Genomic DNA, 27,498 nt, shown 5'->3' on the forward strand with positions numbered 1-27,498 from the left:
TAGACTCATTCTCGAAGGTTAAATCAATCTTATACGACGACGCTGAGTTTTTGTGTATTATCATAACTTTCTACTTTGATGGGTTAATTCAAGCTTGTAGTGCTTCAAACCAATTAAAAATATTCTGAGAATCAGTACTGATGTTATTTATGTTCTTACATTATATAACAAGTAAATCATCTGCAAAAGCGATTTGGTGACTGTTCTGGGAGTTTCTCAAATTAAAGCCAATCATTCATAAAAAGATTCCAAATAAAAGGACCAGAAACGGAACCCTGAGGACATCCTTTCCCCAAATTAAATTTTTTTATCATATTACACAAAGTAATTTCAGTAGAACGAAACTACAAGAAACTCTTCATTAAATAAAATATATTCTTAGGGATTCTGAGAAGCCTAAGCAAATGCAGAACACCAGGCCACTATGCATTATCGAATGCACCTCTAATATCCAAGAAAATAAGGAAGCTGATGTAGTTCCCACGATTATCCTGGGCAACAATAATACATAATCGAAGCAAGGGATCATCAGCAGACCTTTGAGGAGTAAATCCTAACTGATCCTCACTCAAAAGACAAGAACGACAGAGATGATAGCCAAGTCTATTTGCACATCGTTTCTCAAGACACCTGCCTATGCATGCAAGTAATCGAAGGAAAGCACCATCAGCAGACCTTGGAGGAGTAAATCCAAAGTGATCCTCACTCAAAAGACCAGAATGACCGAGATGATATTATAAGAATATTTACACATAGTTTCTCAAGACACTTGGCTGTGCACGCAAGTAATCGAAGCAAAGCATCAGCAGCAGACCTTTCAGGAGTAAATCCAAAGTGATCCTCACTCAAAAGACCAGAACGACGGAAATGATAGTTAAGTATATTTACACATAGTTTCTCAAGACACTTGCCTGTACATGGAAGTAAACTAATACAACGAATGTTATCAAATAGTTGTGTTTTTTAATATTGGATTAAAAATTTGCATATGCTTATGTTTTCAAATATTGGATTATCAGCTGGGAAAGCTTTGTTCAAAATAATTTTGTGAATTCGTCTGTTTTCTCACAATCTCTCAATTTGTTTCTGATGCTATAATTTTGTGAGTTTTTTGCACTGTCTACTTCGGTCTGCAGGGGTTGGACTGGTAAAGACACAGATTACTTTTATTGTTTTTAAGACTATTTTTACATTTTAAACTTTAATTTGTGTCTGAGTAAGTTCATTTACTTATTTACTTCCTTTATTGCACCAACCCCCGATGACGATGCATAGAAAGATGTAAATTTCTTATTTCATTTTTAGTTTAGGTATATTTCGCCATCCCCATTTCTTGCAGTTTGCCACTGTGCATTTTTTTTTTTTGTTTTGTTTGTTTGTTTCCGAATTGAATAAATGATAAATTTTAAATGTATTTTTTATTTTATTTTGCATTTTTATGGCATTTTTGATAGGAGTATTCTCATTTCATTCATTTGATTATTTATATGAATAATATATATGTATGTGTGTGTGTATATCTGTTAAGCAATCGAATATTTTATACTTTCATTTGCAAGATATTTTGACCTCCTTTTTTGTTTTATTAAACGAAGTATTTCTTAACTGAAATATGCGTTTAAAATGTCGAGAATTTTCGAAAGAGGGCCTCAAATATCGAGAAGTAAGTAAATTACTTCTATTCAGGATTTTCCCAAAATCTTGAGGATTCAGGAGTTTCGGAATCTTGAGAAATCAGAAAATAAAACTTTGCCCCCAAATTCTCCATCTTCATGCTTGACACTTGTATCCCCAATAACAACGACTACCTCTACAGGAGGATAGAATCTGTCTTAGAGACAGGAGGATAGTTGTCTTAGAGAGGGCTAAGTAATATGACTGTGATTTCCTTTGATACTAGATAACAACCTTTTCAAGTTGAAATATTTTTAAGCACATAAATAAGTACCTTTATTGACTACCCCCTTCTCTAAGTCGTTCACATATCTATAAAAGACCGAAAACTTATGGAATCGTGGGCGGTCGTCTTAGCGAGCTTTCATTACAATTTAAACATTGAATTCCTTATTTGGATCTTCTTATTTTATATTGTAACATTGTTCTTTATCTTAAATGACAACAGCAAGATGGATTTACAATAATCAGGAAAGACAAGAATATCGTGTATAACGCAAACGTTTTTCAAAACGTAAGTAGGGTATTATCTCGTGTAATCAAATTACTAAATTACTGCTGACATCTTAAACTATTTTTAAAAAAACTCATGTATACACCACGACTTCCTTGTATGGAATATTAAATTATACTAATTTTTCCTGCATTTCATTTAAATTTATTTCCTCGGATTCCATTAGAGATATATTTCTCATTTAATTAATTGAGTTCTCACTTCATGGCAAGGCAAAAATACATAGAAACTCAAAATATCTTCATTTAAAATTGAAAGATATAGTAAAACATAAAAAAAAAAAAAAAAAAAAAAAAAAAAAAAAAAAAAAAAAAAAAACCCCAAATACAGTTAAAATAATTAAAGGAGATTTTTACAATTGAAATTCCAGTTTTTATGCAAAACGAAGCAATTTGCCCATTAGGCATTTTCGGTGCACAAAACTAAAAGTTTCCTTTTGGTACCACTCTGCAAAAAGACACTGAAGGTGCAGAAAGACTTAATTCACTTGTATCCCGTGGGATATTTTAATAGTACAAAAGCAAGTTTTTCCAACGAAATAATCGAAATTGCTTTATTAGGACATATCTTAGAAGTACGATAAATAAAAGTAGATTTCTCTCAATAATGGTGGACTACTTTTTGAATTGGGTGGGAATAATACCTTTAAAAGAAGCTTAGTCAAGAACAGCTACAGATTCACTTCTAAATTTTATTTCCACTATTAAAGTACACGGTAAATTTTACTTCCATTATTAAAGTACATATATGTATATATATATTAAAATACTACTAAAAGTAATTTCCAATAACGGTCCACAATTTACTAATAAAATTTTTGAGTCGAATCTTGTCATTAAGCATGTTAAAAATGTTCCTTATAGATTACAGCCGAATAAATAGAAACGTAACCAGTTATCCAGAATTAATTCAAAATATGCTATTTAGGCTGGGATTGTTGTATCGGCTGAATACGACATGATGGGAAAAACTTGCGCAGAATTATTTTTAAAAGACGTATGGCAATACCACTGATTAAAATGTTATTTGTAGCAAAAAGAAAAGAAGTATTTGAAAAAAAATTAAAAAATTGGTATAGGAGATAAGCAGTGATTCGGATAAAGCCAGCGAAAAGGAAAGTTTGACTAATAAAAAATAAAATGGCTAATGATAAAAATAATTAAATTGAAATTAAAATTCAATGAAATATAAAGATATAAATAAAATTTAATAAATTATTAAATTCATGATAAATAGTTAAATAAAAAAAAATAAAATATCGGTCCTCATCTTATTTGGAGCTCTGGCTGAACTTAAATTTCATTCAAAAAAGTAAGCAATAGCTTAGGCGTCCTCCTGCTGAATTTAAGCCCGGAATATGCGGTATAAAGTACTATTTCAAGGGATGAGAGAAACAAAAATCATTCTTTTCCCAGCATACCAATAAGAAAAAATAAAACAATTAAAGCCCAGAACAGAGAAAATGATAGAAACAATATGGGAGTATGAGAAGAAATTTTAATGGAGAAATGTAGCTTCGCAAACAAAGGGTCCTAAGCTTTCTGATCGCTATGGCCTGCCCGTATAATTCTACCTCTCAAGCAGAATGCGACTGAACAATTATAAAAAATTTCTCTCAAATCCTATCTGATAACAACATGAGAACAAATCTAAGGTCTGCCCAAATGAAAACTTTTGTGCCTTGTATTTGGTTGCATAGCCTAAGTCTTCAGGAGTTCTGCAGTAAAAGGTTGCTAGCGCTGGAAGTGCACGACCAATGATCATTTTTAGTACTTTCGTGAACAAGATATTTTAACCGCCCTCATAAATTCACACCACTCCTTCGAGAATAAGAGCCCACCAGCGGCCAAGCGGTAAAGTCGCTGAACACTGTTAGTTCGGTCCGAGGTTCGAATCCCGCGAACGGGCTGGCTGCATGGGTGTTTTCGTGGTTTTCCCCATGTGTAACGTGTATACGAGCCAGTTTCCCTCAGAAAGTCCTCCACGAAGGCATCCCTCCCCTTAGGCAGATAGCCCTAGTGTGCTTTGCCATAATTAAATACACACACCACCTTCGAGAATAAGCCTTTGAGATGTGGATGGAGGATTTTATTTCCTTAAAATGTTAATACCTCCGTTCGTTTTTCCCAGAGAATTATTCGGAAGTTATAATGGAGTTTTGATGTATATTTATTTTTACAATAAAATTTTACCGCTGAAACTGTGTTCCATTTAGATAAAAAATGGCTCTGGAACCCTTCTATTTAGGGCTCCGGTGCGCTCCAGATAGAATGAGCATTTCCATCAAAGATTGAGAAGTACCGGAGCCGGGCTCCCGTGGGCTCCGGCACAATTTAAGCTCTGATTATTGGTACGTAATGACATGAGTAATTACAAACCTCAGATTTAAAACTTTGTTCAGTGAAAGCATTTATTTGTGGATTTATAAACAAGAAGTATACTACTGTGTGTTTTGGTTGCGATTCATTAATATTTCCCATTTTTATTTATATCTGTGTATATAAATGTTTTAATAACATAAATAATTTTACGTCTCACTAAGTTTCATTTATTGTGAAGACTTGTGTCAAACGTAACAATTTAAAAAATCAGTCCGTTCTTAGTTAATATTTGAATAACAATAATTTTTAAAAACAGACTTTCGTTTGTTATAGCATTTAAGTATTTTCTTGCTTCGAAGGTTGCAAGTAAAATCACATTTTGTTCTTCAGGAATGGGATGAAGAACTTGCAGAACTGGCTCAAAAATGGTCCGACGGATGCACATTTAAACATGGCATGCCGCAGCATAATTACCCGGATTCAGTAGGACAAAATTTGTTCAAAGGCTTTGATCCAACTGGTCAAGATGGAGTATGGCTGTGGTTTGATGAATACCATGATTATGATTTAAGAAAGGGGTTCTGTCTCCCTGATAAAAAGTGTGGCCATTACATACAAGTAAGAAACTTCCCACTTTTACTAGCACTAATGTCAAAACACAGTATTATAAATACATACATGTACACTGCGGAAAAAAGAAAAGGGGGGCAGTTTTATAGCTTCCGTTGTGCTGGGCTGATTGACGAAATTCAAATTGCGTTTTTCCTGTCTCGAAAGCGTGAACTGGTTATGTATTAGATTTATATACAGCATAGTTCTAATATAGGTATTTTGACACAAAATTAGACTTTTCTGAAGTGACATGTCAAATGTTTTTCCATATTTCGATTCTACGTTTCAAATTATGTCAAACTGCTAAGTTTTGTAAAAATCGCACTGATAGTTTTTAAAAAAGTCGCTCCCAAAATTTTAGCTCCTCAATGAATTAACGTTAATTAAGTTTGATATATATTTATTAACCTCTCTTTTTTTTATTAAACTTGATTCCTTTTTCCAGAATTCGAAATTTACTCTTAATCGAAATATAATGTGCACGTTTTTTATGATTTATTTTAAAAATTTTTATTTTTAAAATATTTTTTAAAAATTTTTCGAAAAAAATTTTGCATTATAACCTATAAAATGTTTAACATCATCTTCAGAAAATACATCTCAAAGTAGATGTATTTCTAGGCACACCTGTGAAAAATTAGAGTTTTTTATTCAAAATTTTTTAAGATATACATGAATTTACATATTGGCGCATTTTGAAATTTGGCATATTCGTTGAAAGCGATAATAACATCAAATATGTTTTACGTACTTTGTTAAAATTATTTGAAAGTAGGAAAGATGCAACTTTTTTCCCGCTCATGCACAATGTAAAAAGGGAAAGGAAAATAGGTTTTCCATAAATTAAAAAGTTCGCCGAGTGAATTTTTCTTGGCGCAAACTGAAAAAAAATGCGCCAAGATAAATTTTTGAATTTGTAAATTTCGCACCATATTTTACAAAATTTAATATTCAGGCATACTTTGAATCGTAGAATCGAAATATGGAAAAGAAATTGGCATCTCATTTCAGAAAAAGTCCGATTTCGCGTCAAAATATCTATATTAGTACAATGCTGTATATATAAATATAATATATATCCTAAGTCACGCTTCCGAGACATGAAAAACGCAATTTGAATTTCGTCAATTGGCGCAATAGAACTTGAGATATAAAACTGTCCTAATTCCTCCAGTGTATAAATCTGTATGGAGGTGGAAGTAATGTGAAAAGTAAAATTAACCTCTTAATAATTGCATACTTTTCAAGAAAACAGTAAAAATAATGTCGATTTTTTATTCAAAAACATTGTTTAAAAATAAACGTATGAACAATATGTGAATTCATCTTTAATTTTGGCATTTGCTTTTTTAGTTTAAAACCAAAAAAAAAAAAAAAAAAAAAAAAAAAAAAAAAAAAAAAAATTAAATTTTCAGGGGGGGGAGGCTACTGCTCCGCGTTCAACTTAAATTTAATTGTTCTATTTAGTTGCATCGCCTAGAGCTATGGCTGATATTGTAGCACAAGACAGTGCCTTTGTGTTCTAAATTCCGTTTAAATAAAAAGGTTATTTTAACCTTCTTACCATTTTATAGTTGCATCAGACATAGCTATAATTCACTTCACGTGTGTTAGAGTTATTGGACCAATTAACATCACTATATCAAGTAAACCTGACGCTCCTTTTTAGACGATCTCTGCTAAAAGTGACTAGTATTTCTAGAAATATAATTCAATAACTGCAAATGTATATCCGCAGTAAGATTGTAACTTATCATGTGTATGATTATATTATCCTTCAATTAAGTTTCGGTGTTATCACACAATCAAGAGTTTTAAAACATTTATAATTTTTTTTTGTCTTGCAAAAATTTTGTATAATATTGCACAATATTTTTTGACGGATCTTATATAAATATAAAAGATAAATTATAATCGAAAATTTATTTTTATTATTTGACGGATAAAGGTAAACCTAGTATAGAGACATTAGGTTATTTTGAAGTAGCAGACATGAAAAATGAGGAGTGCCCTCGCCGGGACTCGAATCTGGACCTCTCGAATACGCGTCGCGTGTGCTAATCGTTACACCACGAAAGCAGGCAGAAAGGATGGAGAAAATATCTAATACTAGTATGTTAAAAATATCGTGAAAAGAAAGAGAAAGGAATGAGTCTTTACTTGAAACATTTCTAATTGAAACATTTTCAAAAATTATACCTATTTACGAGATGAAATAAAATAGTTCCCAGACAAGAATTAGGAAAACGATATCTGATAAAGATTTAAATTTGGCCAATTTCTTTTTCAAGGAAATGTCTTTTTACCGCTTCTATCACTGCTAACACTTCTGTTGTTTTCCTGATGCCCTTTGTGAGGTGTGTTTTTTTTACTTTTCGTTCTGTTTTCTTCTCTGATGCCCTTGTACAGTCATTAGGTAATTATGAAGCAAGAAACGTGAAAAACGAACAATGCCTTCGCCAGGACTCGAACCTGGACCTCTCGAATACGCGTCGAGTGTGCTAATGCTAACTGTTACACCCCGAAGGCGTGCTGGAAGGAAAAAGAAAATATCTTATACTCTTTGTGTTCCTGATGCCTTTTAGCATGCCGAGACTCTTTGCAAATGAAAATTAATTTCTTATAAAATATCAAAATGCCAACTTTTCGGTTTCGATTTTTCAGCTTGGGTTCTAAAAAGAAGTCACACGAGTCAGATTCGGATATATATTGAGAATTAGCAACGATTTCAGTAAAGCCTAAAATTTCTTGCCATTGCTCCTGATACTTTCTGGGACTTTAAAACGCTCGCAGTGAAATTTGTTCTAATTTATTAAAAAACACCGACATTTCAGAAGTCACTCGAAATCAAATCTGGTAAATAATGGGCTGAGGAACGATCATCGTAATGGTGTGGTCTAAAAATACGCGAACATTTGAAATGTTGTAAAATGTTTGATTACAGTGTTATAGTAATTACTCTTTCGCGTCTTTTAAGTGTTTCATATGGAATGTTCTTTGTCATGAGCCTTAGAACAGTGGTCTCAAACTCGCTGTTTCTGCAGCAATTTTATACAGCCCTTGAATGCATTCCAATCATGTATTTGTTGCGAATACGGTGCTTTAGTTTTAGAGACGTAAAGATATGGACTGAGCTTATGTGCGCAAATGCTGCTGAAGGAAAACACAATGAATAGGTTAGGGCTTTGTCAATTTATGCTTGAACGTCAGACCACGTGGCCACCCGATGACATTGTTTTCTCTGTGATGTTTTCATCTTTGATAATTTTATCGTGAAATATAAACTTTTAGACATAGGATGAGATAAATGCCAGACGAAGAATTTTTTGTCTTTCCAAGACAAGAAGCGTCTATGTCATCCTTTGATACGGTACTAGCTCTAAGCGAACAGAGAAAATATTTCTTATTTTAATTATTTTTTTAACTTCTCGCGTTTCAGTAGGCCGAGAGGCTGACGGCCAACCGTATGGTCCAACTGTTAATCTGGCACTATGTCTGAAATTAATTTAGATTAACTTTTTCCAACCGAAGCATTTATGTAGTTTTAATGACCTATAACCTGGTCGCATATTCTTCATTTCGGAAAAAAACGATAATTTCAGCTGTAATAATTAATTTTACATGAGTGTCTCAAGAAGAAAATGGCCCAGTGTATGAGATATCCTCCTGCAAAAAATCAGTTCGTTGTTTATGCTACCGAGCCGAATTACTCAGTATTTGATTTGAGACTATATCTACTTGATCGGACATCCCCCACCTCTCTCTTGAAAAACGTCATCGATTGTAAAAAAAAATATACTTTTAAAATTAACGTCTTGCAATAGGTGTTCTGTCAAAGAAACTGACATTTTCCAGAATCTAATACACAGCACTCCTGACTATTTTAGCCGCACAATCATTTATAGCTTCCAGTAGTCTCAGTATTGCAGAATCTGTTTTCTATTACTTCCTTACTCAGCTACTAATTCAAATTTTCTTTTAGATGGCTTGGGCCGAAAGTTCGAAATTAGGATGTGGTATGAAGAAATGTGGCATTCAGTACCTTGTCACTTGCCATTACAGTCCCAGGTATAAGTAAGATTCTTCTTTCGAGCTCTTTTTAATCTCATATTCTAAGAATATTTCAATGACTGCAGGAAACGTAAATTACAGTAAAACTGAGTTGAGGACTAATTCTGGTTTTAAAGAAAAATTGAGTTTTCTTCCCCTCAAAACTAACTTCAACTCACCAATTTCAAATTGTCTCGTTCTCTTAATACATATTAGAGTAATGCACTTTAAAAAATATTCACAAAATGTTTTTGTTGATCATTATACATATCTAAGGTGCTCTTCACACTGTAAGGTTTATCTTAAGTTTTTAACAGTTATTTTCAAGTTTGTCACAATTTCCTATCTCTCCTAATTTCAGCTTACAATTCCTTACCAGAATGAGTTTTTAGAATCGCGTTCAATGCAAATGAGAAGGAGTAGTATTTAAGTCGAAGTTCCACTGACTTCGGTAGAGAGATTTAGATTCCCTGGATAGCTTGCGTTTACCTTTCGGCTACGTCTCTCTAAGCTGTTACTACGCTCGGCCGTCTTACGTGTTCTTGATAGCTTCGCTAGCTAATTTAATATTAGGGGCCAAATAGCTAGAAATTGTGTTAGCGTCGGCTAAACCTCTTTAGTTAGCCATTAGTTAAGTTCTTATTTCTTATATTTTTTAGTTTAAGCCCAAGTGGAGGCTTTGTTGTACGTCCTGAAAAGGGAGCGTCTGTACACTTTTAGTTTGAGCAATAAAGGGTCATTAATTCTTCTTGAGTTTTACGTTTACTCAAGCGATTATTCACCTAGTAGTTCACTAGGTTCCTCCACGCTTAGTTAATAGTAAAAGAGAGAATCACTACAATACTATGCCCTATTAATAAACACAGTGAACCCTCTCTTGGCATTAGTTAAGAAATAAAAGGGAGAATCACTATAATACTATGCACTATTAATAAACACAGTGATTTCTCTCTCGGCATTAGTTAATAGATAAAAGGGAGGATCACAACAATACTATGCACTATTAACAAACACAATGAACCCTCTCTCGACAAGCGTCTCCTGTAGATGATTACCTTTGCCGTCCAGACGGTGTAATGGTTAGGGAAGCCTGACACCCCGGGTTCGAATCCCGGAGAAGGCATGGATATGAAATTGTCTGTTCCTTCAAAGGAAGGTAGCGATGGCCGCCTGTAAGGTGCCTCCATAATAAAATAGCACCACTTATAGCCTTAGGAGTGGCCAATGTCGTTATAGGCGAGTGCCCGCCATTGGGGAAGGGAGAATGACTAACTATGAAGATGCTAGCATTTCTGAGAACATAAAGATCACATCATCGCTGCTATATTTACTAAGCATAACGTATTTAAGGTGGGATCCTTCATACAGGGCAGAACAGGAAGAAGCGGGGAGTACACTAGAACATCATCAATGGTTTTATGCCACCGTACTGTATAGCTCCAACCAGAGCATTCACGGGACGAATGTTAAAGTCCACCATTCTTCTTTCCTACTACAAAGTCTCCTTAGAGGACTTTCGACTCCCAAATATTTTCAATGGCTCCATGCTGCATAGGCACCATTCATTTACAAATATCCAAGTCTTCCCAGGAATTTAAATCCAGGCCCTATGATACGGAAACAAGCATCTGTAACCACTGTATAGATCAGAGCGATGCACCCATATACGAGACCCAAACAGTATAAAAACGTAGGTGGTCTTCTTAGAAACAGTTTTTCATCATTATTTTTGTCAAGTCTGTATGTATTTTTATAATTGTAATATGTTTTTAAATAAGTTAATGTAATCATTCAATCGGTGTTAAACTTTCAAGTTTTATTTTATATTTAATATTAATTTTATATTTAATACTATAAAATACTTTTTATAATATTTTTATAATACTATTAATATTTTTTATAGTGTATAAAAAATCAATAGTCCACCAAGTAAATGAATGAGGACGTTAATAAAAATCGAACTTGAACATAAACTTTCTAAGAATTCCACGCAAAATCAAGGTAATCTGTAACCGCAGGCCGTCATCTTAAACAGGGTTCATTGTAATTTCTAATTCTAATATAAAGTGAATTATGATACAACACGACTCTCCCATGGCTGAAAATTATTTTACTCTTCTATGGCAGCGATCATTATGTCCATTTGAGGATTACTATTAACTCTGCAGGCTTTCATCTCAATGAAGTGGTCTTCATGAGAGGATTTATTAGAATGGCTGTGAAGTCTAATCCTCAGTTTTTTTCGTAATTGACTTTAAATTATCAGATGGGTTTTCGACGTCACAGAAGTCAAACACTCAAAGATAAGGAAATAATCTAAGAGTGTAATTATTAGCTTATCTTTGAGTATTACAGAACTTAAAAGATAAACAAATACACTACCAGAAACTTAACAAGAATTAAAGCATTAATTAATAACTATAGCATGCATTTACACAGTCTGAAAATTTTAGGTTCTTGGCTCCGATATGTAAGAAAACCTCACATATAAAATGGCATTGTATTTTAAAGCTACTTTGCAAAATTTACGTGTCAGAAAACTATTTTTTTTTAATAAAAACAGGCTTGCATGATAGATTGTCTTTCATTGATGAGTCTGAAAGTAAATAGATAAAGTAAAAAACCCTGTGTCAACCACGTCCGTAAAACGATAACCTTTGAAATTTCTGTAAGTAAATATTGCTTTTGAACATTGCTTAAGACAGCCATTCCCACTGAAGATAAAAGTCACCTGGAATCGTAGGTGGCCCTCTTAGGTAGACTCACTGTATCAGTTTTGATATAAAGGTATAATAACTAAAAAGCGTAAAAATTCATCCATTATCCTTTTTATATTTTTAATTGCAAGAGTTCAGTGTTCATTTTTAAATCTGTTGCTTTGGAAAAGAAACGGGTGACAAATTAGATTTTTTTCAAATTCAGTGAATCCTCTGAAACCAACCACTTCTGAAAGCCACCATTACTTTGAAATCAAACATGATGGCCACTTCAACAGAGATCCACTGACCCTGTGTCATACTGCTCTGACTGGGTGGCCTCAAATTTCATGGCGTACACCACAGTGCTTTTTAAATCCTTGACATCGCCATTCGTAGATTCAGGATATGTATTTCAGGATCTCGGATGCCATTGATGAAGTACTGTAGAGAGAGGATTTACCTTGTTTCTGTCAGGTATTCCGAAAAGGCGAGATGAGACAGCCTTTCAACATCTGAAGCGAGCTCCTGGGGCTTCTCTTGAAGGGATTTTAATTGGAACCTGCTGCAGTCTTTTAAACATTTCTTCCCGAAGCGCAGCTCCAAACGCGCTGGATAGCCTTCGGTTTTCTGAAAGAGTCTGAAGGATATCCGCTGCATCAGGTCTTAGAGAAGCGACAAGATGACAGGCCTTAGCTTCGGAATTCCATGCGTTCGCATCCCCAATACAAAAAATTGTTTCTTATACACTTGCCAGGAGGTCTTCCATCATATGTGGATAGCTTCACAGAGAGACGAGCAGGCATGGGTAAAAATTTAAAGCCATAAGAGTTGCTCCCTGTCGTCGCTGCGAATTTCTGTAAGGTATCAACTTCTTTAGAAGAAAGCCTGTCATCAATCTTTTGTTCCACGTCAGAAACTTTCTTCTGTTTGCTCTTTGACAGAAGAAACTTTTTCTTCAATTCGTCCAACTTCATTTTCAACCTCGTCTATTCTGCCTTCCAAAGCCTCAAATTTGTTTTCTATTATGCAGGTAATTTCTCTTTTCATTTCCTCTTGACTGCTTCAGTCTTTTTTGACCTGCTGCGATCGTTTCTTGACCAGCTTCCATCTTTTCTAGGAATGCAGGAAAGGCAGTCACAAGCTGTCTTAGTTGAGCTAATTTGTCTTAGCTTATATAAGTCTGAAAGAGCATAATATTAATGCAGACTCATATCTTCAAATTGTGTCTGCATTGCAATTTGAATTGGATTCCAGATTTGATGACTAGATTTGACGAATTTAGATCCTATTTTAAAATTCTTTATAAATCCCTTTAATATTACCGATGGAGAAAAGACAGCTACAGTAATTTTTAACTGTTTCCACCTTAGCAGTATGGAAAACTTCGAATTAGAAACAGTTGTAAGGATCTTAAGTTTTACTAACGTTTATTTTATTTTAAATCTTTACTATCACTTCTTATTTTCTACTTCCGGCCAGAATTATAAGCGTGAAGGAGTTTATGCAAAGTTGTCTGGCGAACGCCAAGTATTTAAGTGTGGCCTTTTTGCCAAGCAGAAGAGAGGAAGCCGTGAGTTCGAAGCAGGCCGCTTACCTTAGAAGTTACGCAGTTGCTACTTTGCCTTCCAGGCCAGAGGTTTTAATCCTCTTGATAAATTAAACGTATTGTAGTGTTCACAGTCTCTGTGCTACATACGCTTTCTGTTATTATAAGGCCAATCTTATTCTAAAGTTAAATTAGAGTTTAGTTTTATTTTGATATCTTTTAAGTTAGACCCCGAGTGGAGGGTCATTGTATTCCGAAGTACGGAAGTCATTGTATATAAAGAAAAAAATAAAGGGTTTTGTATACCCTTCGTCTGTATCCTGTCTACTTACTACAATTAGTGAACATAGCTTTAGTAAGCTCTCTGTTCTAGTCAGGTCATTGTATGTTTCCGAAGAAGGTTAGAAGAAACATTGAACCTGATAGTGGCGCCCGACGAAGAATAACCATGGCCGAGTTTCAAGAAGAACCTGTGCTGCCTGCAGAAACAGCTCAGAATCCAGAAATGCCAGCTGCCGCTCTGGAAGGATTTGGGTACATCGTCCAGACCATGCGCGCTTCGATGAAACCAGAAGCAACGTTTAATGGAAACTCACAGGTAACCAGTTTTTTGGAAAAATTGGATGACCACTTCATGCTCTACCCCGTGCACGAGTTTCAAAAAGTTACCTTAGCTACCAGCGCTTTGAGGGGCCAAGCGCTTAACTGGTTCAAATGTATCGGCAGAAGTCTCTTGGGTCAAGCAGGAAGTCCCACCTATACCTACGAAAATTTCAAGACTGCCCTACTAAAAGCCTTCCCTGTTGTAAGGGATCGTGCGAAATTAGAAACAGAACTTTTCAGTATATATCAACAAAGAATGGAAAACATCTCGAGTTTTATTTTAAGAAAAATTCACGTTTTCAAGCTCTTGTATGGAAACCGTCCGGATCCTGAAATAATTCAAGTGATTTTGCCGAGGTTACTACCCCAAGTGCAAGACTTTATTGAATTGAGAAATCCGACTACACTGGAAAAATTATTTGAGCTAGCAATCCAGTTTGAAAGTAGAAGAACGGCGGACGTCGAAAGAAGACGCCAACATCAACAGCGAAACCAATTTGGTACGCCAAGACTACAGCAAACTCAAGCACATGGCTACGGAGAAAAAGCGAATCAGTGGGCAAGGAAACCCGAGCATTCAAAAACAGCCGGCGAACGTCGACAGTTCAATAGCAACCCAGGAAAAAAGTCTCAAGGCCAGTGGAGAAAGAAGGAAAGCACCGAAAGAAAAAATAATTTAAACTAAAACGGATTTCTGCTGACGAGAGGGTGCGGAAATCCGAAGGCCACGAAAACCCCTCTTCCTACAAGTTACTACAAGTTACAAATACAGTAATGGTGAAAAATTTAACTCTTCCGAAGATTGAAGTCTTGGTAAATAATATCCCGGCCACCGCACTCCTGGATACCGGCGCGCAGTGTTCCTGTGTGGCAGAAGTCTTTTTTAGAAAGTATTTTCGCAAATACCGCATATATAATGCGGATAATACAACAGTATTAGCGGCGCAAGGAGAACAATGTAAGTGCGTAGGTAAAGTACCTTTGTACATCCGTATCAAGGACGAACAAGTAAAGGTGATGTTTTTTATAGTAAAGAATTTGCAAGCACACTTAATACTAGGAATAGACTTTCTTTCAGACGCTCAAGCTACACTGAATTTTAATGAAGCGTGTCTTAAGCTGACGATGAAACCAGTGCGTGTAGAAAAGGTTGAACCGCCGAGGTTAAATCTTGACCACCTGCCTAATGACGTGCAAGATAGAATCCGACAAGTGGTAAGTGAATTTGCTTCCTTATTTAGTGATATTCCAGGATTTACCCAGGTTACTAACCATAGTATTGACACCGGAGATGCATTGCCGGTTCGTCAAAAACCATACCGGTATGATAAGACTAAGGAAAAAATTATAGAATGGCATATTACCGATATGCTACGTAAAAAGATCGTAACGCCTATCTCAAGTAGTTATGCTAGTCCGGTGGTTTTATGTAAGAAAAATAATGATTATCCTTTGGAGCATCCAAAAAGGTGGAGATTCGCTATTGATTACCGTAAATTAAATTCCATAACGAAATATCCGGTATATCCGTTACCGATTATAGAAGAAATTTTAAGGAACATAAAATCAACCAAATTTATGACAACTTTAGACTTAACGAATGGTTATTTTCAAATAGGGATCAGGCCTGAGGACGTGCCTAAGACTGCTTTTATAACCAAGTCTGGCACTTATGCATTTTTGCGAATGCCGTTTGGCCTTTCAGGCGCCCCAGCAACATTTCAGCGATGCATGGACATTGTGTTAAGACCTGTTCTCGGAAAGTCCACATTTATCTATTTAGACGATATCATTATTACTAGTGATAATCTAGACCAACATGTACAGAATTTAAGACAGGTGTTTTCTTTATTAAATGAGGCCGGTCTAAAAGTTAATGTCGAAAAATGCAAATTTGCAGCCCCTGAATTAAAATATTTAGGTTACAAAATATCGCAAAAAGGGATCGAGACAGATGAATCAAAAATAATCGCTGTACAAAAGTATCCGACTCCAAACACGGCAAAGAAGCTCTCTTCTTTTCTAGGACTTTGTTCATATTATAGGTCCTTTATAAAAGATTTTGCGGCTATCGCTGAGCCATTGTTAAAATTAAAAAGGAAAAAGGCAAGATTCTCGTGGACGGCCGAAGCCAATAGTGCTTTCGAAAAATTAAAACAAGCATTAACGCAAGCCCCTGTGTTGAAATTTCCTGAAAAGGATGAAAATTTAGAAATTTCAGCGGATGCTTCGGATTATGCGGTAGGAGCGGTACTTTCGCAAAATCAGCAGCCAGTAGCATTTTTTAGCCGAACTTTAAATCAAACACAAAGAAACTATTCCGCGACCGAGAGAGAGGCACTTGCAGTTCTGTTAGCAGTGCAAAAGTTCCGAGTCTATTTTGGAGGGGCGCCGATAACAGTATATTCTGATCATGCGGCGGTAACTAGATTGTACTCTGGAAAAAATTTATCCCCAAGGTTAATGGGATGGGCACTCAAGTTGCAAGAATATAATCTGGTAATCAAGCATACCCCCGGAGAGGAAAATATCGTAGCAGATGCCCTGTCACGAATTAAATTAGACGAACAGGGTAATACCGTAAAAGTTGCAATGCTGACAGCGTGTACAATAAATTCCCGAGAAACTGTAATAACCGAACTGGGTAAGGATCCTGAGTTTGGAAGTATTTATGAGTATTTGAAGGATCCTGAAAATTTTAGCCACCAAGATATTGTGGCGATAAGAAATAGGGCGGCCCATTACGAACTAATAGATGGTCTATTATTTTATACAAAAACTACGAATTCCAACAACGAATTTCGACCTGTTATCCCAGCTAGTCTTAGATTAAATATCCTGCAAGAGCTCCATGACAGCCCTTTAGCTTCTCATGCTGGTATTCGAAAAACTACTCAACGCGTACGCGAGGCAGTCTACTTTCCTGAACTGCAAAAGTTAACAAGGGCGTATGTCCAGTCCTGCCCAACATGTCAAGCCGTTAATTATATTAATTTCCGCCCGGCCGGGTTTCTAAATAGTATTAAATCCGAATTTCCAAATGAAATAATCGGCATCGATTTATTGGGCCCTTTCCCAAAAAGTCAGTTAAACAAAAGTCGCTATCTCCTTGTTATAGTTGATCATTTTAGTAAATGGACCGAAATTGTTCCCTTAAAACGAGCCTCCGCGAAATTAGTTACCGATTCTATTTTAAATAAATATATTTTAAAATACGGGGCGCCCCTAAAAGTTATATCGGATAATGGTCCTCAATTTGTAAGTAATATATTTGAAGACATGTGCCAAAAACTGGGCATACGTCATTTAAAAATGGTCCCGTATCGGCCGCAATCAAATATAGCGGAACGGGTCAACAGAAATATAGTGAAAATTATCCGTAGTTATGTTAAAAATTTTCATAAAAGCTGAGATAACTATGTCAATGAATTTGCTTTCGCTTTTAGGACCGCAAAACATGATACAACGGGCAAAACTCCTGCTGAGTTATTTCTAGGCAGAAAGGTTATAACACCGTTAGATAAACTATTTTATGTGCAACAAAGAGCCCCAGAATTTAAAATGGGTGATATAGAAAAACTAATAAAAGAAGCAAAAAAGAATACGGAAGTAGCACAAAGAAAACAAAAATTGTATTATGACTTGAAACGACGGGGAGTAACTTATAAAGTAGGGGATGAAGTACTAAAAATTAAGCATTCACTTTCTTCAGCACCAGAAGATAAAACTGCCAAATTTTTTCCACGCTTTGAAGGACCATATGTTATAGAAAAAATAACTCACGCTGTTGTAGTGTTAAAGGCAAGAAATGGTGAAACCTGTTCCGCAAACATTGACCAGATAAAACCATTCTATGACCGTAATAAAATGCAAATCTTTTCAGATCTTTTGCAGGATCCGGTACGGCAGACACCGCAGGTACAAGTTCCAGAGGTGGGAAAACGACAAGTACAAGGGCAAGCCAATGAGAGACAGAAGCAAGTGAAAAGAAAATTGCCCCGCGGAAAAATTGAAGGTACAAAGAAAAAGAAGCCGTTCCACCGTCCAAAAAACAGAGTTCACGAACACCCCCAGAATGAAGAAGGGAGAAGGACGACGTATGTGGAAAAGACCGGGAGAAAGGACGGCAACTATAACCCGGCTGTGAAACGGAAGATTGACTCATCCGACAGAACTCTCCGCAGCAAAAGTCGCCGAACTGCGGAAGGGCCATCAGCGGCGGAGGAAAAAGTACAAGAAAAATTTGAACGGCCAACAACGAGGTCCAAGCAGGATCACGACAGAAGTTTCCCGGTTCCACCAAGACCAGCTGCCTTCAAACGGCCAAGACCACAAGCAGAGGACAGAAGGAAGATGTTCAAGGGTGGCCGTAGTGGTGAAAAACGGAAGCTTCCAGAGGAAAGCACTGAAGGGCGAGCCCGTACAAGAAGAAGGAGGATCAACCAAGCTACGGTCTGCAGCACCTTTAAAGACTGGGCCCAGAAAAGGATGTCTGAATATTACAAAGATAAGTAAAATTTTATGTTACTTTACAAACTTAAGTTAATCTTTCATTCTTACTGCAAGTGGCAGATTTCAAGAAGTTTTACCTCATGCGAGGTCTACCTTTATCGCCAAAAGGGCGAGAAATGAGTTGTGACCGATTTTCTTATTATGTTTTTCAATTACTCGCGCGTAAAACTAAAGTTGATGTATAATAGCGTTGCGTAAAGACTTAAATATTGTAAAAAGTTATTATGTAAATTTTATTTAAAACATTCTAACAAGAAAGAAGTTTTAGTCTGAAAGACTTTTTGAAATGTAGTATTATTTCAATGTAGAAAGAATTGGCACTTGCTTTGAAAAGAATAAAAGTTAACAATGTACTACTAATGTATGTTTTCAAATGTGTAAAATTAACGGCATCTTGATATGTTCTTGTATACATGTGAACTGTTATTTTGAATGTTTAGAAATACCGTGATATGGTAAAAGTGAAAGTAATGTTAAAAAATTTGTTATTCGTGTGACTGTAAAGATTAAATCATGGTGAATATGTGTTAAAGGTTGAATGATGTAGTTAGGCTCTCTGACGCTACACTTTAGAGTTAGCCACTTTCAGAATAGTACCTCAGGGTCTAGAGTTGAAATTAGGGTGTGTTAAGAGGTCTCGTATGTTGAATTTTAACACGTTAGTGTTTTGATTGTAGGAGGAAGTGTTGAACACATAGACAGAAACACATTCGTGTTTGGTGTTTTTACAACACATGTCAGAGAGCACGGGGAGAGATAATTAAAATAGTCATGAATGAAATAAGAATGTTAAGAAAAGTATATTCTATATGTTATTTACAATGTCATTCTGTAACATTTCATTAAACTAGTTTTCCTTCCAGATCTCTGGAAGGAACCAGAATTGAATAAAGCTCCTGTTTTGATGCAGTACAGATGAAAAAGAAAAAAGATTGTTGTATATTCCGGGAGCTGCTATTGTAACAAATTTCTTTCTTTTAAAATTTTCTAGTTTCTAGCTAAGTTATGACTGTAAAAGGTTGGCCTCGCGTTAGTTTCTAGAGCTAAAAGTTTTCAACAAGGTCGTTTTAGACCTCAGTTTCAAACTAATTAACTCTGGCGGGAAGTATGTAAGGATCTTAAGTTTTACTAACGTTTATTTTATTTTAAATCTTTACTATCACTTCTTATTTTCTACTTCCGGCCAGAATTATAAGCGTGAAGGAGTTTATGCAAAGTTGTCTGGCGAACGCCAAGTATTTAAGTGTGGCCTTTTTGCCAAGCAGAAGAGAGGAAGCCGTGAGTTCGAAGCAGGCCGCTTACCTTAGAAGTTACGCAGTTGCTACTTTGCCTTCCAGGCCAGAGGTTTTAATCCTCTTGATAAATTAAACGTATTGTAGTGTTCACAGTCTCTGTGCTACATACGCTTTCTGTTATTATAAGGCCAATCTTATTCTAAAGTTAAATTAGAGTTTAGTTTTATTTTGATATCTTTTAAGTTAGACCCCGAGTGGAGGGTCATTGTATTCCGAAGTACGGAAGTCATTGTATATAAAGAACAAATAAAGGGTTTTGTATACCCTTCGTCTGTATCCTGTCTACTTACTACAATTAGTGAACATAGCTTTAGTAAGCTCTCTGTTCTAGTCAGGTCATTGTATGTTTCCGAAGAAGGTTAGAAGAAACATTGAACCTGATACAGTAAGCTTGCAGAATGATGTTATTTTAAAATATGGTGAAACTAGTAATATATTTTGGAGCTTGGTGACCAGAAATCAGTATCCTAATTTAAATTCGTGCGAGGTAAAGATTAATTCTTACTGCTCAAGTACCTGTAATTGTGAGACAATGTTTTCGAATATGACTTATTTGAAGCCAAAGTATCGTTCAAAACTTGTTGATTCACACTTAGTTAATGCTTTAAGAGTATGCAACGCAAATTATATTGTCGATTGTGATAAGTTAGCAGACGAATTATAAGCACAAATTTCACTTTGGCGTATCAAAAGAAAATTATTTAAAAAGTATAAATTATAAATATTTGTTATTTAGTTCAATAAAGTTACATCTTTTAAACAAAACTAGTTTTTTATATGACGTTTGATTATAAAACCTGAATATGGAATATGTAGCGTCCGCTAAGAATTTAAAATTTTATTTTGTGCTCTCGATGACCAAAACCAAGAGAAAAAAGAGGTAATTTTTTTCAAATTTTTGGAGGACTTGAAAGTATAAAGGACCTGATAGAAGAATTGAGTTTTTGTCTGCCTTATGAAATTTCAGAAAATCGAATTAAGCCTTGTGGTTTGACAGTGAGTTCTTCGACATGCACTGTACACTCACTTCTCGCAAACAGAGAGAGACAGAATTCTTAAACTCTGGTATGTTAGTTTATCACTTCGCACATCGTTACCTGTTTAAGATCAATATGTCAGAACTGTTCACTATTATATATATCCCGGTGTTGCGAATAAAACGCCGAATGAGCATATTTGCATACGCCGGCCAGATGTGAACTTCCTATTAGAAGCATGACGCGTACTCTTTTTCCTTACTCTTTTGCGAGTAAACTTAGATGTCAAATATTAAGTACAGAAAGTCCACCAGTATCTAAACGGATCATAAGAAAGCCCTTACAAAATACAAAACTACTAGTCAGTCTACCAGGTATTTTATAGACCACAAGTCACTGCTTTCGAAGTTTCATGGCATTCCAGACGAATTAAATATCGAACTATTTTCTTCAGCAATAAGTCTCGCTTTTTTCTCAAAAGCGATGATAATTAGAGGTTAGTCTGAAATCACGGAGATTACGCCATCAAACATCTTCACGAGAAAATGCGTACTGAGGAACTGAGGAACTCACACTTACTGAGGAACCATTTTTCAACACGACAATTCTAAACTTCATGCTGCTTGTGCTACTGTGAATAGCCTGTATTAACTTGGCGTAGCATCGTGCCTACTGCATCTCCGGACTGCCACCGAGAATATCTCGGACATTATTCCTTGGTTATTTCAAAAGGAAGAGTCATTTGCTACTCTTAATATTCTACATGTCTAAGAACTCACAGCCTGGCAAAACATTCTTCAGGCAATTCTTCAGATTAATGGCCCTAAAAATCGTGTGTGTGTGATTATGGCAAAGCCTCGAGGGCTATCTGCTTAAGGGGAGGGATGCCTTCGTGGAGGACTTTCTAAGGGAAACTGGCTCGTATACACGTTACACATGGGGAAAACCACGGAAACGCTCATGCAGCCAGCCCGTTCGCGGGATTCGAACCTCGGACCGAACTACCAGTGTTCAGCGACTTTACCGCTCGGCCGCTGGTGGGCTCTTATTCTCGAAGGAGTGGTGTGAATTTATGAGGGCGGTTAAAATATCTTGTTCACGAAAGTACTAAAAATGATCACCTTGGTCGTGCACTTCCAGCGCTAGTAACCTTTTACTGCAGAACTCCTGAAGACTTAGGCTATGCAACCAAATACAAGGCACAAAAGTTTTCATTTGGGCAGACCTTACATTTGTTCTCATGTTGTTATCAGATAGGATTTGAGAGAAATTTAAAATCCCTAAAAATCGATCGAAATTAATGTCATTTCAAAGTTGCTTTTTACTTAATCGTAGGTTTTACACTGGTTTGTTTATCTTCTAATCTCTGATGTTTGGGTCTAGCTATACTTAATTTTGCAAGGAAGAACCTACATAAGAAATACTCTGGTGTACTCTGAGTAGAGAGAGTACTCTGGTGGATTAAATGATCACCTTATTTATTATGCGCTCAAATGTCCATTCCATTTGATTTATTATTAAGGTTTCAGTCTTCATGTTCGCTGGTTGATTTCAGATGAAATTCTATTATTTGTTCCCAAGTATCATCAAATTACGCTAGTTTTTTTTTTTTTTTCATCGGCTGTTTAAATAATACACAGCAGTGCTAAGTAGACGGTATGGGACTATTAAAACAACAGGGCTATAGAACTTCAAATAAGTAGCACCTGTTACTGTCACTGCCCTCTAGTCTCATATTACAGCTAAATAAAAAAAACTTTTGGGATTATGTGATATATTCCACTGCATTTTCCCCATTTGTTTAGTCATATATTTCGAAATTTTTTTTTATATTCTTTATATATTAATTAATAAAATGCTCTTTTCAGTGCCTTCAAAGGAACTCAAATGTTTCTCGTTGGAAAACCTTGTTCTCAGTGCAATGAACCAGGATCTATATGCTACAAAAACCTGTGTAGTGAGTATTCACCGTCTTAGAATTATATACATCAGTATAATCTCGTTGCCATTTGACTGATGATATTGATTCTTATTTCAAATATTTAAAGCATGTGTTTAAGATCTGTCTCTTCTGTTCCACATAAACTAAACTAGATCCTACAATGAACCTGGCGAATTCTCGGACAGGCGTGAAGGAAATAGTAGCACAGAAGAAGGGTGAAAAGTAACTCTTTATTAATTCAACTCCCAGAACAGAGAGGCGTGGGCTTCATGCTTTACAATAACACCGACTATCTGCGGTGGAACTTAAATGTAGAATTTGAAATCTAAAATAGAATAGTGTTGGGTTAGCACGTTAAGTTACGTCTAAGTTAGGTTGACTCCACAAAACGTAACAGGCGTGACGATTATCTGAACTGGCGAAGGGGTGTACTAGCTTAACAGCGAGATAGCAATGAAACGTGCGCCGGCTAGCGAAATCACTCTCTGAATAAACTCAGAGATTCACCCGTTTAAATACTCACTTCATTAACTTTAAATTTACATCCTGACGAGGAAATGCGAGGGAAAGTTGAGGAGTTCAGGAAAGATATCAAACTTGAAATAATTTGTTATGCAAAATAAGGGAAACCCAATATGTTAAGCAGTAAAGAGTGTAAACGTTTAGTATAAATCGAAGAGCTTTCATATTATGACAACAGCCAGCCTAGAAACATAAAAGTACCTGCAGAAAAAATTCTCTCTAATGTGAGTGTAAGAGAAAAGTACGTATGTAGCTTCAGAATCTGCCATCTGTTAACAATATTTTTGATGTCTCAAAAGGAAAAGTTGCCAAATTATCAAACAATAAATGAAAAATGGCAAATTGTTATATAGAATTTGCTTTACGGAATTATTTTAGACCACTATTGTAAGTACATTTCAAAGATAATTTTGCAAAGATAGATAAGCGACCAATCATTCGTCCAACCGTGTACCTAATGTAGCTCAAGCCCACCTTCGCTGAAGGCCTTTCGCGCACGAATCGCTATGGAAGTGAACAACAGTCACACAGACTATCACGTATTTGCATAGCGACTACATGGTTTCTATCTAGCAATGGCGACAGAGTGAACTGCAACAGCGCTAGCAACCCCAACAGCGGGAACAAAGCAATGTTTCACAGTGCTCAGTTCATTGAGCTCTAATCGAGTACAGCCTTACTTAATGTATTAATTTATCTTTTTATGTATGTAAAAATTGTTAAATGTTTTATGTTAAATATTCATTGTCACGCTCAATGTATTAGACAGCTGATTGTACCAAGTATATCCATGTAGCCAGTCATACATTTACCTGTATTGCAATTAATTACCTACAGAAATTATTAACTGTTCACGTTGTGAAAACCCATTACAGTGCTGTTGTTGTTACTAATGCTAACTTTGTAGAGACATTAGGATTTTGATGCTAAGAGAGGTGAAAAATGAGCAATGCCCTCGCCGGGAATCCAACCACGGAACTCTGGAAATACGGGCCCAGCATGCAGAACACTAAACCACGAAGGGACGCTAAGAAGGCGAGAAATACCTTATATACTGCCCCCCTTTTAAAGAGCTACTGGGGGTTTTAGGGGACCCAATCGCCAAATTCTTGGAGAATCATCATCCACCACCCTTTTAGTTCGGGCGTCACTGTAGAGACCTCAGTTATTTTTTAAGCAGGAGATGTGAAAAATGAGCAACGCCTTCACCGGGAATCGAACCACGGACCTCTCGAATACCCGCCCAGCATGCAGACCACTACACGAAGGCGGGAGAAATACCTTAACTTGTCTGACCTATAGTCAACCCAAGCCCATGAAATTCCTTGTGGCAAGGAGCGCAATTTTACGTCTGTCGTTGGCAACAGCCTTGAGCACCTTACAGGTGACAGTGCGATATTTTGTAAAGCATTTATGAGTTTTTGATTAAGAAACTCAATGATTTCAAAGCAAGCAATAGCGACACTATACAGGGAAAAAAAAATCAAAACGTTCTTATCTCGAGCGCCCGAGTGTGTGTATCGGAAATTCTAAAGATATGCTCTTTTTAAAGTATTTTGCGATACTGCTCTTGAATTGAATTTTATGGTTTAAGTGCGAAGAACATGATATTCAATAAATAAAAGTAACACGCAAAACGTTTAAAAAAAATCCTTTGTGCGTCATATAAAATCTGAAAACTTTCAGATTTTTTGTTACTTATTTATATTAATTTTTATTTATTTATTTTATTTTTATGAACTACTCTAATAATTATTTATTTTATTATTATTAATTATAATGAACTATTTTCTTTGATGGGTCATCCTAGATGGTAGAGTAGCTAGCAGATCTGACTGCTAGCCCGAAACTAAATGTATTGATTCAACCCCAGCATATTGCTCTTACGCAAGTGTTCCGCCATTGAGGGAAAATATTTTATTTAATATTGGTAATGACTAAATAATGATATTTTTTATTAGTAAATATATAAATTACGGGGTAAAGTGACGTAAAGAAATTTTAAGAAATTACAGCTGTGTGATAATAGGTCCTAGGTCACAGCGGAAACGAATTTTTTTAGTAGAAAAGCTTACATTTGTTATTTATTTATGCACTAAATGAAGATACTGCCATAGTTATTTATAACCAATTAAATTAATATATACCTAACGGTTTTTATTTTTAGTAACAAAAGAGCAATGTAAAAGAAATCCAAAGGAATGCGGTAAGCATATATATTATTTGCTTTTGATAATTCTCATTTTATATTCTTTTTTACTTTAAAACAGAATATCCTTTCATAAATACAATTAAATACTTAAATTACCATTAAATAACTTTTACAATTAATTCCGTAAGCTTTTAATAATTGAGATCTTTTTTATTATAAATAAGGGTTTTCGAAGGACAAAAGGACTACATTTGAGTAAAAACAACCCAGATTGAAATAAATATTCTTGTCAATATGTCCTCTCCACAAAAATGAAAATTAAAGAAAAAAAATCTGATGTGTGCACCACATGACTTCCTTGTAGGGAAAATATATAATGATACGCTTTTTTTTTTCTGAATTTCATTTAAACTTATATCCTCGAATTTCATTACCGAGCTAATTCGCATTCAATTAATTCAGTTCTCACTTCGCGAGAAGGCCAAAATACATAAAACCTTAAAATACCTATATTAAAAATTGAAAATATAGAAAAATATAAAACACCAAATACAGTTAAAACAATTTTCACAAAATAGCAATTCTTCAGAATTACAAAGTAGCAAATTAGAGTTTCTAAACAAAAACAAGCAATTCGAACAGCAAGAAGGCAGATCATTCGGTACACAAAACTTAATGTTTACTTTTTGGCCCCACTCGGCAAAAAGGTACTGAATGTGCAGAAACTGACTTAATTCACTATTCTGCTACTTTTCAAAGGTAAGAAAATATGACTGCTATGGTAAAAAAATTAAGCTTAGCCGCACTTAAACAAGTTTTAAATTGTTGATAATTCTACGACTATTGTATGCAGATTAACTAAAGGCGTAAAAACCTTAACCGGAAGATAAGACGTTCTGAGGCTACTCGTTTTTAATTTATGCGAGATACATACATACATACGTACGTACAGACTTCACAAAAAAATCTCTTCTGAATCCTTTTTACAACTCGTTTTTGGGAAAGAGAGTCCTTTATTCTGTCCTTACGTATAGATGTCACGCAAATACCTCGTTAAATTGCATTCGATAGCGGTCAAAATGGATATTTTCTTCGAAATATGACACCCGAAAATTTTCGCGATTACAATACTTCCTTTACATCGTACAAGAAAGTAAAAAGAGTTAATTGGCATTTAAAAGAAATTAAAATTATTTTTGTACATATTATAATTGTATGAAAATATGAAATAATATTTGTGTTCATAAGAGGAAGAAACTATGAAAATAATGAAATTATAATAAACTAAATCTGGTATGTTAATTAAATTCAATTTAAAATAAATTGTCTTATTTGTTACTACGGTAATTGAAGACACAATGCTTTACATGTTATGGGGAGTTAAGAAATTCGTGCTTGTCTATTTTAAATTTGAACTGATAAATTTCGAATAAGGAAGAAAATAAGAATTGAACACTGAATCATTCGATTTGACTGAAAAAGTGCAGCGAATCTCTTCATGAAGACTAACTTCCATAGAAAATCACCTCTGAAAAGTGAACCTTACCGAATGTCTGAGAACGCAAAACTGCATCGGTAAGGAACATTATTCCCCTAAGGGGAGCACCTTCACAAAAAACTAACATCGTATAGAGTCATAAGTAGTGTTACACAGTTTCACTATATTTTTAATAACATTACATTACTTAAATTTTTTTAAATTTCTGCGAGCCGAAGTTATTATTCTTTGCTTTATTTCTCGGGGATTTTCTCTTATACGCATATTTGGTAGCAATTAATAACATATGTGATAGTAATAATGACAATTTCCTTTTCTTACGAAAACAGCTGAAGCGAAGTGCAATTTGAAATGCCACAACTGCGGTCTATTGGATAAAGAAAATTGTAAATGTAACTGCCCTGATGGTTGGGACTCACCTGATTGTTCTAGTGAGTATAGTAGTGATACCTGATTATCTAGTAGTGATCCTGATTGTTCTAGTGAGTAGCAACATTTTTTTACTTATAATAATGCTTAAATCAGCACTCTTAGTAAAACTGGAAAATAGATATGCGCTGCTTTATGATTACCAGTCAGTT

General features: G+C 35.3%; 1 protein-coding gene across 6 annotated transcripts in view; it reads left to right on the forward strand.

The window, feature by feature from the left end:
* LOC118182647 (cysteine-rich secretory protein 2-like) overlaps positions 1 to 27,498 on the forward strand; it is a 56,737-nt gene that overhangs the window by 3,931 nt on the left and 25,308 nt on the right. For 3 of the 6 annotated variants that reach the window (XM_035352028.2, XM_035352030.2, XM_035352033.2), the window contains exons 2-6: positions 4,900 to 5,127; positions 9,104 to 9,195; positions 22,672 to 22,760; positions 25,435 to 25,473; positions 27,247 to 27,348. In XM_035352028.2, coding sequence (XP_035207919.1) covers positions 4,900 to 5,127; positions 9,104 to 9,195; positions 22,672 to 22,760; positions 25,435 to 25,473; positions 27,247 to 27,348 — 550 coding nt within the window. The remainder of the gene's footprint in view (positions 1 to 4,899; positions 5,128 to 9,103; positions 9,196 to 22,671; positions 22,761 to 25,434; positions 25,474 to 27,246; positions 27,349 to 27,498) is intronic. The other 3 variants (XM_035352029.2, XM_035352031.2, XM_035352032.2) reach the window with 3 other exon arrangements.

This window comes from Stegodyphus dumicola, chromosome 9, assembly GCF_044657685.1.
Source record: "Stegodyphus dumicola isolate Sdum_Otavi_A_Nest chromosome 9, ASM4465768v1".
Lineage (NCBI taxonomy): Eukaryota > Metazoa > Arthropoda > Arachnida > Araneae > Eresidae > Stegodyphus > Stegodyphus dumicola.